This window comes from Mustela lutreola, chromosome 1 (genome assembly GCF_030435805.1).
Source record: "Mustela lutreola isolate mMusLut2 chromosome 1, mMusLut2.pri, whole genome shotgun sequence".
In the NCBI taxonomy this organism is placed as follows: Eukaryota; Metazoa; Chordata; class Mammalia; order Carnivora; family Mustelidae; genus Mustela; species Mustela lutreola.
In genome coordinates, this window is record NC_081290.1 from 269873561 (window position 1) to 269888063 (window position 14503).

Genomic DNA, 14503 nt, shown 5'->3' on the forward strand with positions numbered 1-14503 from the left:
GTCGTTGCATTTTAACCTCTAGAATTGACGACCAAAGGGACAGATTTGGAAGAAAATAATTTCCAATCTGCCGATTTTCAGACTTGGGTTTTTATCTCCTTGCAGAGAAAAGCAATAATGTTACAATCTACTCTTATTAACTGGAGTCCAGTCAGTCTTTCTGTTGTCTGCCCTGGGCTCACCTCATGCTGTTTGCTCGTGTGTCTGGATTTTGTGTTCTGGACACTGTATTTGAAAAGTGATCCTCTGAGATCCACTTCCAGAGTATTTACCAGCTTCTGCCCAGAGAATCGGAGTCACGAACAATACAGGAGGACAAGTTTGTTGGATAAAGTTAATCCAACTCCAAAAATTGAGATCTCCTGGGCATGGTGTCGTGAAGCCCAGCAGCTGTCCATGCCAGGACTGGTTTTCAGCCAGCTTACTCTCATTCCCAGAACTTCTGGGCTCAAGTGGGAGGTCTGAGGTTTAAAATCCTGGCTCTCCTGTGGGACCGTGGAAGTGACTCATCGTTGTTAAGCTTCAGTTTTCTCACCTTGAATTGAGGCATCTTTTTATCTTACATATTGAGAAACTGATGCCCAGACAGGGGAGGTAATTCTTGCCACATGCTACAATAGCCGAGCAGGAACTCTAAAATAGAACCTAGGATCTTCAAGGCTGTTTTTACCTGAGATTTTAGTTTTGCGGCTTGTGTTGAGTGGCTGTATTTTCTCCACACCTTGCTTTCCCAGCACGTAAAGGAGACTCTATAGTCCTTATCCTACTTACCATAATAAGAAGGACATACCTGAATTAGGTCAGAGGACTGGGATGCAGGGGAGGCTGGTATATGGCAAAGTAAATGAAGGTTGGAGGGCAAGACAGAGCTGGAAAAGCTTGTAGGGTACTAGGAAGAGTGACAGCAAAAGTTTCCTTCCAGAAAGGGTATACCCATTTGCTAGCATTGCAAACGAACCAGAGACCAGCTTGCTCCTAGCTCATTTCACACGTTCACCCCTTCTCAGCTTCTACTGTTTGTCAGCCTTTATAGAGGGCTGTTGCTATCCACTGGGCTGGTTCTGAGACACAGCTTCTAGCTGTTCTAGAAGGTGCCCCAGAGTGTGACTTAACAGGTAGATGGTTGGAAGCTGGGGAATATTGAAACCAAGGGTACGTGTAAGAGGACTTGAGGAAAGGGTTGGTTTACCTAAACAACAGACAATTTAGGGACATTATTGCCTTTGTGGGCCAACATCTTTCACAATAGATTTTTCCTAGAGAAAAGACAAATCTTCGTAGAGGCTTAACTGCCAGGTTTCCTCCTGGCCTTGCCACATTCTCACTTCCTTACTAGAAAATACATGTTTCCAAGAAAATACACTTCTTTCAGGTACTTGCCTTGGCACCTGTTTGTTGTTCCATAAGCCTGTTCCGTCAGCAGCATCCTGATTGCTGTTTTCTTTGGTCCTAGAGTCCCCAGCTGAGATGGGTAGATGGGGCAGAATCGTGGAACTTTGGTAACATCAAGGACTCTCAGGGCAAGAAGTCCAAGACAGCTCCTAATCCAACCGGAACTGGGATTATTGCTTAAATTCTGGGGCCGCGCGCTGGTCTAGTAGACACTACAGAGCTGTGAGATCTTTTATTTTTGTTATTAAGATGACACAGATCAAGACTCTCAATATGTGAGAGTCCGGACCTGGAAGAAAGCAGCCCCCCCCACCCCCGCTTTCCTCCCATTGCTAACTTCTTTTCCATTGAAAAGAGATCTTGTCCGCCATTGTGGCCCTTCCCACCAGCACTCCTCAGGGCCAGCAGAGATGACAGGCACCACTTTTTGGAAGGCAAAGCCACAGGAATCCCTCTTGACCCTTAACTACCCCTCTGTGCTTTCCAGGTATAGATCTCTCTTGACTTATGAGGGGTTATGTAATGATGAACCCATTACAAGTTGAAAATGCATTTAATTAACACACCTAAACTACTGAACATCACAGTGTAGCCCAACCTACCTTAAATATGCTTAGAACACTCATATTAACCTACACCGGGGCAAAGTCCTCTAACAGTCTATTATATAATAAAGTGTTGAATATCTCCTATGACTTACTGAATACTGTACTGAAGGTGAGAAGCGGAAGGGTTGTCTGGGTCCTGGATAGTTGCAAGCCGGTTGTTGACCTTCGTGGTCGCGGGGCTGACTGGGAGCTGCAGCTCATGGCTGGTGTCCAGCATCACGAGAGAGAGAGGGTCGTATCGCGTATCCCTGGCCCAGGAAAAACTTCAAATTCCAAATTCCAAGTACAGTTTCTACTGAATGCATATCATTTTCGCACGTTGTAAAGGAAAAAAGAATCATAAGTTGAACCCTCCTACATCAGGGGGATGTCTGTATCCGGAAGGACAGTGTGACCTGCTTACCTGCAGGGTGGAGAGCCCCATTCACATGACTTTCCTACTTTTTTTTTTTTTTTAAAGATTTTATTTATTTGACAGAGAGAAATCACAAATAGGCAGAGAGGCAGGCAGAGAGAGGAGAGAAAGCAGGCTCCCTGCGGAGCAGAGAGCCCAACATGGGGCTCAATCCCAGGACCCCAGGACCATGACTCGAACTGAAGGCAGAGGCTTTAACCCACTGAGCCACCCAGGCGCCCCGACTTTCCTACTTTTAAAGGAGGGAATTTGGGCTAGAGCAGAGTCTAGGTGAGTCTAGACATGAGGGTTTATGCTGGTTCTAGTTCTTTCTAAATAGCATGCATGTTCCTGATTCTGGTGAGGGAAGTTCTTCGTAGCACTGACTGCTGCTGAGAGGTTGGCGCCCTAAGTCAAGACTTGGCATGACTTTGTCCGTGGTTGCACCTGGTCATCATTCCATCTCCTCTCGCCAAGTCCTTAGTGATGGCTCCTCTCCTCATGGACTTGGCAACATCCCTGTGGTTGGGCCTCTCCTATTCGTTTTTACATATGTGCCAGGCACGGTGCTAACAGTATCGTGATGAAGGCTGAGCCGGGGAGATCCTGAACGAGGAACAGTATTGTCCTCTGGGGGAAGTTACTCGTGGCTCTGGGGCTCTCACGGGCTGATGGGACATGGTTGGAAGACATTGGGCAGAGTGTCCAGTATTTGGATACTTTGAGACTTTAAAAAGGTGTTTCTTAGGTCCTCCCCATCATTTTGACTTCTCTTCAGAGGAAAGTTTGGTTTGAATAGGTAGAAGTTCTCAAAGTAGAGTCTCAGGAACTTGTTAGAACTGAAAATTCCCAGCCCACACCTACAGAACGAAAGTCTGGCAATGAGGCCTCTCCACCCCTGTCCTTTAGAAGTCCTCTGGATGATCCTGGTGAAGTCTGAAGTTCAAGGGCCACGTAGCACGCCCGTGGTTTGTAGGGATGATAGTCTAAGGTGGCCATCACTGGGAGCAGGTCAAAGGCATTTATAAGGAGGCGACACAAGGAAGGAAGGGAAAAGCCAAGTTTTGAATATCTGGTATGGCCAACTTTGTAAAAAGAGAAAAAAAGAAGGGCTGTTGTTCTCGAGTAAGGGATGGCAAACTTTGTCCATACAGGGCCAGAGAATGAATATTTTAGACGTTGTGAGCCATATGGTTTGTGCCCCACCTATTCCACTCTGCCGTTGTGGTATAAAAGCAGCCAGAGGTGATACAGAAGCACATGTGACTGTATTTCCATTAAAGCTTTCTTTGCAAGAAGAGGTGTCTGGATCTGGTCCTTGGGCAGAGTTTACTAACATCTAGTCTAGCAGAATAATTTACTCATGCTTTTTATTTCCTTTCTGTCTCTGTGCCTCCTTCTCTGTCTTCCTCCCTCCCCTTCCCTCTCTCTTTCTGTCTTCAAACTCCCTTTTTCTTAGAACCCAGTAAAGCAGGAATTGCTCTAATTGAGGCACAGGGTGGAGACTCCCGAGCCTACCTGTTGAGTTTCCCCTTTTTCTCAAAGTGGGCCCTGATGCTTTTTCTCAGAACACATTTTAATGTCATTTGAGTACAGTGTTCCAGTGTCTGGGCTCAGGGACACTTAAGCATTGCCCCTTGAGTGAGTTGGTAATTCTTCCTGCACTGACAGGGGTCTGTACCCAAGGCGTGGAAGTCGGAGGAGGCGGTGGGAAGCCTGAGATCAGGCCTGAACCTGAGGGTCGAAGAGCATCTCCTTTGCTGCACTGCACAGTCTCTCCCTCTCTCCGCAGGTTCCAGCCAGCCTGCTGAGGCCGAGACCCAGAGCATGAGTCACCCATCAGATGCCGTCCATCTGCCCTGGGGTCAGATGGGCAGTCAGGGCCTCGGAAACCAGGGCGTCCACACCCAGCCCATGGAGATGATGCTACACTTGAAGCAGGCCATCGAGAAGCATATGAGGCAGCTCGCCACCAGGCACCAGCAGCAGGACCTGGTGCCAGAGGATAAGAGGCCTTATCAGGCCCCCGGGGAGCAGGAAGCCCTCCTGGGCAACCTAATGTACCAGTTGGTCAACCTCCTACAGTCTGGGGCCACGGATGGCCCAGGGCTCCAACCGTCCTGCCCTTCTCTGGATGTGAAGGGTGATGCTGGAGGCGGGCAATGGCAATGGGCCCAGTCATCCAGGCAGCCTGCCCAGCCAGGTTACCAACTGAATGACCCTGAAGCAATATTTGTCAGCCAGCACCTGTCCCGCCGTGGGATCGACATCTCTGCCTCCTACCAGGCCAGCTTCCAGGACTACAAGATGTACCAAGGAGATAAATACCATGAGGACGAGAACACCTTGGTGAGGATGCGGGGGTTGGGGGGTAGAGGGGCGGGAGGTACATCTCCTCGAGGGCCCTGATCACTAGAATTTACGGAACCCTGGGCTCTCTCTCTCTCTCACTCTCCCTAGCTCCACGAAGTAGATGCTATTATCATCTTAGAGATCAGGTAATGGGTGCAGAAGCACGGTGACAGTGCCCAGAAAGTTAAGGGCCCTACCTGGGTCCTCCCTGCCCTTCCTCCGCAAGCTTTCCCTCAGTCCTTGCTCTTGGCCACTAGGGGTCACTGTGGTTACTGCGCTCAGCCAACCTGCCCTGGCCAAAGGGAGTCTAGTGCTGAATGTAGTCTGCCTCTGGAGAAAGGAACATTAATAATAACCTGAGAGAAGTAAAGGGAGGCCCGCTTGGGTGGTCTGAGGTGTATTAAAAGTTGAATCAGCCAGTCATGCAATGGAGGTGACCGGGGTGGGGGGCGGTCTTTCAAGTAAGAGGAACTACAGGTGTGGAAGTTTTACCATGGGAGGGGCTTGGAGGGATGGGCTAGATTAGGGTACGTGAGTGATGTGATGAGAGCTGTGAGGAGTTAGGATGGGGAGGTTAGGCTAGAGAGCCAATGAGAGGCTCCTAGCTGGAGAGGTTCACAGCAGCTTTCTAGCCAAATGATGGAGGAGAGCCCTAGTTCTACTTCTTTTCTGTTTCTAGCTAAGTGATATGGTCAATGACCATCTGCTTTCTCTGGGGACCAGCTGAGTCCAGCATCTCCACTGGACTCTGAAGAACCTTATCTCCTCCAGCAACACGGAAGTGGAAGTAGCAGAGATGGGCATGAGACAGGCCCTAGGGTCAGGCAGATGGAGTTCTGTCCACCACCAATGTCCTGTGGCTGGTGGGGTAGTCTACCATTCTAAGCTTCACTCTCTTTAAAGCGAGGACCATAATCGAACATTTCCTCAGGAGTTGTGAGAAGTAAGGGCACTGCATGAGGCACTTGGTCTAGGGTATGACACGTGATAGGAACTCAGAGACTGCTCTCTGGTGTATAAGCACTGTGTGGCTCTAAAGGGGGAAATTGCAAGCTGTACGATTTCTGAGTCTGTGACAAGTTTTCTGATGCTTGAGGTTGTTAGACATGGAGTGAACTGCCTCATGGGGCGGTGAGATTTCCATTTGAAATAATCTAAGTTGAGCGCTTACTAGAATGTTCTAGGAGGTCCCTATAGGGCAGGGCAAGTGGACTGATCAGTTCCTTCCATCTCCAGGGCTTCATTAACCTTGGCCTCAGTGAGAATAAGCTCTGCCTTGATCTGATGACTGAAAGGGTAAGCCAAGTCTTGGGCTGTGCTGGGACCCACTGTCGGGTTCAGTCCCCTCTAGAATCTTTCTTAGCATGCGGTAGATATATGAATGTGACTTAAGAGTGTAAGGAAGGGAGTGGGGGGGAAAGCTTATAGAATAACACATCTGACCTCCTAGCTTACTGTGTTTAGGGATGTGCTCTGGCTGGGTCTATGGTGGGTAGGCTGCCAAGGGAGCTCTGACCCAAGTGTAGGGTTGGGGAGGTCGTCCAACAACAGTCCTCAGTGAATTCTCTTTGTGTAACCTATGACAAGAGGATTGGGGCCTCCATTCATGAAGGGGCATGTGACATGACTCCCTATTCTCTTCTGTAAGACCCCAGGTTGTAGGGCAAATACCCATACGCATCCTAGTGGTAGGATGAGCCTGTTGGTCATTCCTGATCTGGCTGTCCTCGTGCTCTATTTGTCAACAGTTGAGTCAGAGTGATATGAATGTCATCGAGGATGTCCTGCTGCAGTATCCTGATTGGTCCGGGCATCCATTGTAAGCAACTTCCAAATCTACAGTCTTGTGGCCCCCAGACACCTGTTCTCAGGAAGGCAAGGACCCAGGGCACCAGATTCTTGGTTGGCTACCTCCCTATTTCTTTGGGTAACAACTTCTAGAAAATGTCTAGAGTGAAACCTCCTCAGGAGGGAGCCTGATGTAGTAGAAACAGCACCGCCCTATAGTTCAAAAGGCCTGAGTTCTTGTCCAAACTCTCACATCTATTGTCTGCATCGCCTGGAGAGTCTATAGCATCAGTCGATAGCCCTGTGACAGGAGGTTGGATGACCTGCTCTTTGGAAAAAGCTGTAGGCTAGACGTTGACTAAGGCAAGGCCCCTGGGTCTGGGTACCACCAAGTCTGTCTGGGTCTACCCACAGCCTGCGGGAGGAGGTGGCCCGGTTCCTGACCTGCTATTGCAAGGTACCTGCTCAGCTCGATCCGGAAAATGTGAGTCCGTTTCCCAGCCTCACTGCCACCCTGGTAGAGGGTATATTCTTGGGGTACTCCCTGCATTTTCTAGAACCAGCAGAGACCCTCAGGGCTAGGGCAGAGCCAAGGCCAGTGGGTCCTGGAGGAGACCCCCTGGAGGAAGAGGAGGTTCCTGTTGCCTGTTCCTCCTAAGGGGAGGGAGACAAAGGGGTCAGACCTTCTTACATGGGGTTTGGCTTTTGACTTCTGCCTTCTGTGCATCTTCAGGTAGTTGTTCTAAATGGCTGCTCCTCCGTATTCTCCACACTAGCCATGGTTCTGTGTGATCCAGGAGGTAAGTCAATGGACTCTGCTTTCCCTCAGGAAATAGCACTCATGGGCATTGGACCTTAGGGAAAGAAGGATATCTTGACTCAAAGGCCTTTCCCCGGATGTGCTGGAACTTCTAGCCCGATTCGAACATCTTCCTACTATTTCCATAGGAGGGATGGATTTGGGTCCCCATTTAATATGGAAGGAAAATATGGGACAGTCCTCAAGGAGGTGTGCCTCAGAAAGAGTGAGAATTGGAGCCAACTCCATATATTACTGGCTGGGCTTCTGGACTCAACCCCAGTACGGAGAGCCCTGGTAAACTAGCCTAGGCCAGTTAGATTTCCTAACTCCTATCTCCCTTGCCAAAAATAAATAAATAAATAAAAGAGGGGCAAATTCATTTTAGATCAAATAAGGCCGAGGGATGTGTTCCCAGTCTCCCTCCTGACACCAGAGCGAGAGCCTCCGATCTTAGCTCTGGATCCGTAGAAGGAAGTTACCCTGATGGCCAGTTTCTCTCAAAGGAGTATGTCCTTGGTTAACTCCTCCATGAGGCCAAAAGAAAGGGAAGGAAAGAACCCAGGGGCTCATCAGAGGCAGGTAGCCGAAGCCATGCAGAGAGATGAGCGCCCTCTCTGGGCACGGACCTCAGCCTCTCATGGTTGGACAGGAGCTGGGAAGATTTGCTGGATGACTAGGGCTCCACCCGCTAGCAAGCTGGTTTGGGTTTTTAACCTGGATTCCGAGCCATTCCTAGCAATATTCTTCCCCTCTCCTTCCCCAGTGTTCCCTGAATAATGTTTATAAGAATGTAACCTTGGGGCGCCTGGGTGGCTCAGTGGGTTAATCCTCTGCCTTCGGCTCAGGTCATGATCTCGGGGTCCTGGGATTGAGCCCCACATCGGACTCTCTGCACAGCAGGGAGCCTGCTTCCTCCTCTCTCTCTGCCTGCTTCTCTGCCTACTTGTGATCTCTCTCTGTTACATGAAGAAATAAAAAATCTTTAAAAAAAAAAATGTAACCTTTACAGAGCTAGAGGCCAAAAATTAACTCCCATGTGGGGGAGATTGCCAAACTAACCTCTGTCTGTAGTGTTGCTTCTGGTCTGGGGAGGGGGGTGGCTGGCAGTTTCCCACCAAGAGCCCCCGGACTGATGGCATTGTCTCCCTGCGCTTCCAGAGGCCTTTCTGACCCCCACCCCCTTCTATGGCGGCTTCGTCTTTAGTTCCGGCCTGTATTCGAAAATTGAGCTGATTCCTGTCCACCTGGACAGCGAGGTCAGAATGGGGCCCCTTCCCCTGCTCAGCCCCTCCCCACCAGGCAATGGAATGTTCCAAGGGCATTTGGAAGGTGTAGGGGACCTCTCTCTCCTCCCCTATAAGTGATGGTGGGGGGTGGAGAATGGAGAAATTAGGGCAAAGAGGGCATGAGGGACGGCAGCCCTGAGAATGAGGGATTGTGCGGTGTGTAGAGGAGCGAGGGACCGGTGCTTGGAAGCATTCAGGTAGGCAGTGCTCAGGCAGTGTCTGTCTTCCAGAGCACGGATGCGAACCCCTGTCCGTTCCAGCTCACCGTGGACAAGTTAGAGCGAGCTCTGCTCGAGTCGACCCTTGCAGTAAGGAGGGACCCATGTCTTCGCGGTGGGTGCTGCTGCCCCTGAGAGGGGCTGAGTACTGAGACCCAGGACCACGTTCTCACCGAGGTGTTGTAGGCTCCTTCTTCGGAGGAGGGGGTATCCCAGGGGCATGTCCCTCTAGGAGCTCTGAGCCCTGAGCCCTGTCTCTGGGGGCCGACCCCAGAGCGCCTCCTTGCCCCGCTCTGTGTGGGCAGTAAGGGAGCTGCGTGCTGCAGATCCTAAGCTGCTGAGATCCCAGCTAGACGCCTCGGGGAGGTGCCCAAAACTAGGTATCCTGACTTGACCTTCAGCTGAACCTGAGGTAGAAGTGAAGGACCTGTTGGGTTCACCTCAGTGATGTTTTTTGGGGGTTTTGTTTATTTGGGGGCTTTGGTGGTTTTGTTGGTTTTTTGGTTTGGTTTTGGTTTTTTTCTTAGGGGAAAAAGGTGAGAGGCCTCATACTAATCAACCCTCAGAATCCCCTCGGAGACGTCTACTCCCGAGACTTACTGGAAGAATGCCTGGGATTTGCCAAGAGGTGGGGGTTCCAGTCCTTGGGACTAGACGAAGTCCCTGAACAGGGTTCCTATCACTCATGGCCAGGAAGCTGGAACCAGATGTAATCTATCCCAATATTCTTACTGCATGATACTCACTGAAATTGAAGTGGAAGAAAATGCATCCACATGCTTCAACCAAACATTTTTTGCCTTGCTCCCCTGTCCCCCACCCGGTACAGACACCCACATAACAATTGTAATCTGGTTTGTTGTTTTTCCTCTTTTTGTCATGTAACCACTTTCTCCCAGCATCCCTTTCCCATCTACTTGGCCTGAAGCACCGAGGAAGCCAGACTCTCAGACCTTGTGGGGTGAAGACGTGTCCCCAGAGAACCCTCGTGTCCCCTTTTCACGAACATGTTACCATCGGTTTTCTCTGGAGTCCTGAAATAGCCCTATTTGTTAGGGGTGCTAATCTCCCATTTTCTAGAAGAATCACACTTACGCAAATGTCATAACTCTAGTCCAGACCAATTCATGGCACAGCATGAGGACAAGAGGAAGAACCTGGAAGTGTGTGGGCTGGAATCTGACAGAACTAGGATCAGATCCAAGCTCGAGCACCTGCTAATTGAGGCACTCACTTTGTCACAGAAATGGTTTCTTCATCCGTGCAGTGGAGATACCAGCTCTGCTTGGGAGGGTTGTTGGGAGAAGAAGCAGGGTGATTTGTACTAGCACTTAGCCCGCTGAAGGCCACTGTCCAATCGGCCCCCAGGTGGGAGCTCCTGATTATACTAGATGTAAAACTCTTGGGGACACAGAGCCCTCTGCATTGCATTGGTCTCTGCTTGACGGCTGAAGGATTAGATGTTCTCTTGACTGTCTTTGGGTCCTCTTCCTTCTTACCTCTAAGCCAGGTCTGAAGACGCCCCCCTTCTGGTGTACCCTCCTTATATGTTACTGTGTCCCTTGGAAGGGTTGGATGCGCTGTGGGAGCAGCATGTGAACTGTCTCCAGAGAAGCCCATGAAAGAAAGGGACTGGAGATGGGAGAGAACCTAGATAATGTTCTCCCTCTTTGGCCCAACCTGCAGGTACAACCTCCATGTGATTATAGATGAGATTTACATGCTGTCTGTGTTTGACGACGCTGTCACATTCCACAGCGTTCTGAGCATGGAAAGGTGAGTTTGTTGGCCTCTTCTGGAGGTGGGAATGTGAGCCATGAAGTTCCTGCTTTTGCAGGGTGCGTTCATGGGCCATATTCTTGATTGGCTGTGTACTAGGAACTGGAGCTAAGTGCCTCCGGGAGTGTGGAAATGACCAAAGCATCCTCTTTCCTCCTAAGTATCTTTTTGCAATACTGTTTTGTACATGAGATAACTTTGAAGGTAAGGTAGAAAGCACACTGTCAAAAGTCTACATAAAACCCCACAGAAGGTCAGGGTAGGAATTTCTTGATAAGTAGTGCATAGGGAAAGAAGAGAAATAGAACACTTTCTTAAGGGTAGCGTGTGGCCTTAAGATAGGATCCCAGCAGCTAAAGCAAGGCCAAGGCCATGCCTGGCAGAACGTACAGTTTTACCCAAAGTGGGGCAGTTAGAAATAGGTGAACACATTTTAAAAATGGTGCGTGGCCCACGTGTGTGAAGAGCTCATTGCTAGGAAGGTGGCTTTGGACCAGCAGCAGGAAGGTCATGAGTCAGGCCAAGGGGGCCAGACTTCATTCAGTGGGCACTCAGGAGCTCTTCCATCTAGTTCCCCAAGGATACCTTTTGCTGACTCCCTGGCTGTTAACTGGGGCAACTGTTTCTTGAACTTTGGGCCCCAGAGGCTCTTATTTCTAGGCAGGACCTCAAATCCGTTTTCCTCTCTTGTCCTCATTGACCTCAAGTCTTCATCCTTTCAGTAGTTCATAACCTTGATTGTACCATCTCCTCTCCAGTTTGCCTGACCCCAACAGGACCCATGTGATCTGGGGCACCAGTAAGGTGAGCTCCAGCTTCCTGTCCTTGGGTAGAAAAGGAAAGGGGGCCAGGAGATGGGCAAACCAGGCACTCCTTCCCTTACCTCTTTTCCTCTAGGATTTTGGCATCTCTGGCTTCCGCTTTGGTGTTCTTTACACGCACAACAAGGAGGTGGCCTCTGCTGTGAGCTCTTTTGGCTATCTCCATGGTATCTCCGGCATTGCCCAGTACAAGCTGTGCCGGCTGCTTCAGGACCAAGGTAATGAGTCCCATCCTGGGCTGGGATCATGGCTAGGCATCATGGCCATGGGGGAGTTCCTGGGTCTTCTTGGGCCACTGACATACCTCTAGTCCACCAAGAACCTGTTCGCGGACTTGGGCTTAATGGTGGCAGGACAGGAAGTTTGAAAGCGGGCGGGATGCTGCTAGGCTTGTGCACTAGGGCAGAGGGGGAAGGCGGAGCTGCTGGTCTAAAACACAGATGGGCTTTCGTGTTTGGCTGCCTGGGAGCTCGAGCTCTGCCTGGAAAGGGCAGAGGCAAATTGTTCTCTAAGGCTTGAAAGACAGAAACCCAATGAAAAGGTCAATTTTCCCTCCCCAATACCCTGCTTGCTTTGGGCAAAGATGACCCCAAATGCCACAATTCCTTGAAGACCTCATCTTCCAAGGTGGCCAAAGGAGAGCTACCATTTGGGCAAGCTGGTGTGGCTAGACCTATGGCACCTGGATTCAATTTCCTCCATGGATCACAAGTGAATCCTGGCTTCAGAGGAAACCTCCCCCTCCCACCTCATTTGTTTAATGCCATCACCCAAACTTAGATAAGGCCCCCTTTCTTTAATTCCCTATAACAGAGCGGATGCCAGGCTGGAGGGTTTAAATTAAAAGCTGGGATATAATGATACAAATTAATGTAATTTGATAATCTGTTTTAGAGGCAATTTGCTTTCAGCTTTGGCAGGGTGGCTAAGAGAAGTCCAACCAGATGGCCCCATGCGTGGTGCCAGGCCCTTTGATATGTGGCAGAAACCAGGTTCTTGGTCCCTTGGACACAAGTTCTCCACCTTGGGCACCTGGGACTTATCTGGGGAGCTTAAATACTGATACGTGGGCTCTATCCCCAAAGATTCCGGTTTTGATCTGCAGGTATAAGCTGGGCATTGGGACTTTTAAAAGCTCCCCAAGAGGTTCTAATGTGCTACCAGTGCTAAGAACAACTGGGTAAAGAACCCCCCACCCCCCAGCATATCTAGGTTTCTCCAAGTCCACTGCATGAGCCTCCGAATATCTCCCCAGTTGGCAACAGAACATCTACTTTCTTCATTGTCCCCCTTCTGGGGGACTCTGATTCTGTGTCAGGGATGTCAAGCCAAGTGGAACATTCCTACTGACCTACTGAGAAGGTGTGCTGGGTATGGCTATCCTCAGCCCAGAAAGAACCCAGAGTCTGGCTTGGATAGAAATCCCAAGGAGGGAGCATCTGATAAGGCTCCTGCTGGCAGATTTCCGCTACCAGAGCCCTGACAGCTCTCTTCCCCGACCCGTCCAGAATGGATTGACACAGTGTACCTGCCCACTTACCGCTCCAGGCTGCAGAAAGCTCACAGATACATTACTAAGAAGCTGAAGGCACTGGGGATCCCTTTTCTCAACCGTGGCTCTGGCCTCTACATCTGGATCAACTTGCAAGTGGTGAGCTGTGGGAACGAGGCCCCGGTATTCTGGGGCGGAGCTGCCTGGTGCGTCTTCAGCTCAGCTCTGTCCTTCGGCCTTCCCTAGTACCTGGATCCGTGCACCTTTGAGGAAGAGCTGCTGCTGCATCACCGCTTTCTGGACAACAAGCTGATGTTGTCCCGCGGCAAGACCTACACATGTAAGGAGCCTGGCTGGTTCCGCATTGTCTTTGCGGATAAGCCCCTCCGGCTAAAACAAGGTGAGTGGTCCCAACCTCAAGATCGTGGCATCCTTCAAAGATGCTCCATCAGTTCCTCTATTGCCCAATTCCTGGATTTTCCCTCTTTTGGGGCCTTTAGCAGCCTGTAGCGCCAGCCTGGCTGTAGCATCTACTTTCATGTCTTTGAGCTCCTTTGCAAACAGGAACCGAGAGGCACTCGAACACCGCACCCTTTGGGTGTCTGTTCTGTGCCTGTCTGGAGTGGGGCATTGGGACTACCCACAAAGAAGTGGTATACTGCCCTTGTGGGACTAGTGGTGTATGGCCGGGGAGATAGACCAGTAGAAGACCTTGGGGGTCCCTGTATGTTCTCCTGTGGAGTTCAGATTCTCCTCTGAAGGTTATGGAGACTCCGACCTTCATTTTGCCAATTTTCTGTTGCATCTTGCCACATACTGGATACTGTTCTATCTCTGGGAACAGAACCGTTAACGAGAGAACATTTATGTCACCGAAATACCTTTTGGAGAATGGACTAAGCAAAGAGAGGCAGATAGAAAACCCGATGAGGTCAAGGGCATGAGCCAGGTTCCTGGATTTGATGTAGAGCTGCAGGTGTCCGGCAGGCAGATGGTGGGGTAGTGCAGCTTAATGAGAGCGGCTGGAGCCGGAAATCCATCCTCAAGAAGGGAGGCTGAACTTCAACATCCCTGAGCAAGGCACTCTGCAGTGGTCTGCCAGGATCTGGGGATGTCTGGGACCCACCTGCAAACTCACTAAATTTTTGTGTCTCTGTCCCTGTTTGGACCCTCCAGCCATGTACCGGTTCTACCAGGTGCTGGAGGAGCAGAAGCAGCATCTGAGAGTGAAGCAGCTGGAGAGCACACAGAGAGAGTAAGCGGTCGGCCTCCCACCCAGAGGCTGCAGCCAGGCACCTGCTCAGGGATCCCCTGACGGCGGCCACCGGGCCAAAAGCAGGGGTTTGCACCTGGTGCTGTGACTGAGCCACCCATGGGCTCCTCCAGGAACGGGCTCCTCTGACCCCGTCATCAACCTTCTCCAGCTGAGCATCTGCTGCTTTGGAATCTTTGCATCTTTTTCATCTTTGCTAGCCATCACAGGTGTATGTGAAATGTTTTTATGGGGATTGGGGTGGGGCCTTGCTGGGTCCTGATTTTGGTGGTTTTATTTTTGTAGGCTGCATCTAATA

At 50.3% G+C, this 14503-nt stretch overlaps 1 protein-coding gene across 1 annotated transcript in view; it reads left to right on the forward strand.

Annotated features, from left to right (window-relative positions):
• Nucleotides 1–14503, forward strand: part of ACCSL (1-aminocyclopropane-1-carboxylate synthase homolog (inactive) like) — a 79739-nt gene extending 65236 nt beyond the window's left edge. The window contains exons 2-15 of the mRNA XM_059140348.1: nt 4187–4743; nt 5983–6042; nt 6495–6565; nt 6949–7018; nt 7268–7334; nt 8495–8592; nt 8853–8930; nt 9368–9468; nt 10527–10616; nt 11378–11423; nt 11517–11658; nt 12949–13091; nt 13179–13332; nt 14109–14503. Of these exons, the coding sequence (XP_058996331.1) occupies nt 4222–4743; nt 5983–6042; nt 6495–6565; nt 6949–7018; nt 7268–7334; nt 8495–8592; nt 8853–8930; nt 9368–9468; nt 10527–10616; nt 11378–11423; nt 11517–11658; nt 12949–13091; nt 13179–13332; nt 14109–14191 (1725 nt within the window). The 5' untranslated portion in view covers nt 4187–4221 and the 3' untranslated portion in view covers nt 14192–14503. The remainder of the gene's footprint in view (nt 1–4186; nt 4744–5982; nt 6043–6494; nt 6566–6948; nt 7019–7267; nt 7335–8494; nt 8593–8852; nt 8931–9367; nt 9469–10526; nt 10617–11377; nt 11424–11516; nt 11659–12948; nt 13092–13178; nt 13333–14108) is intronic.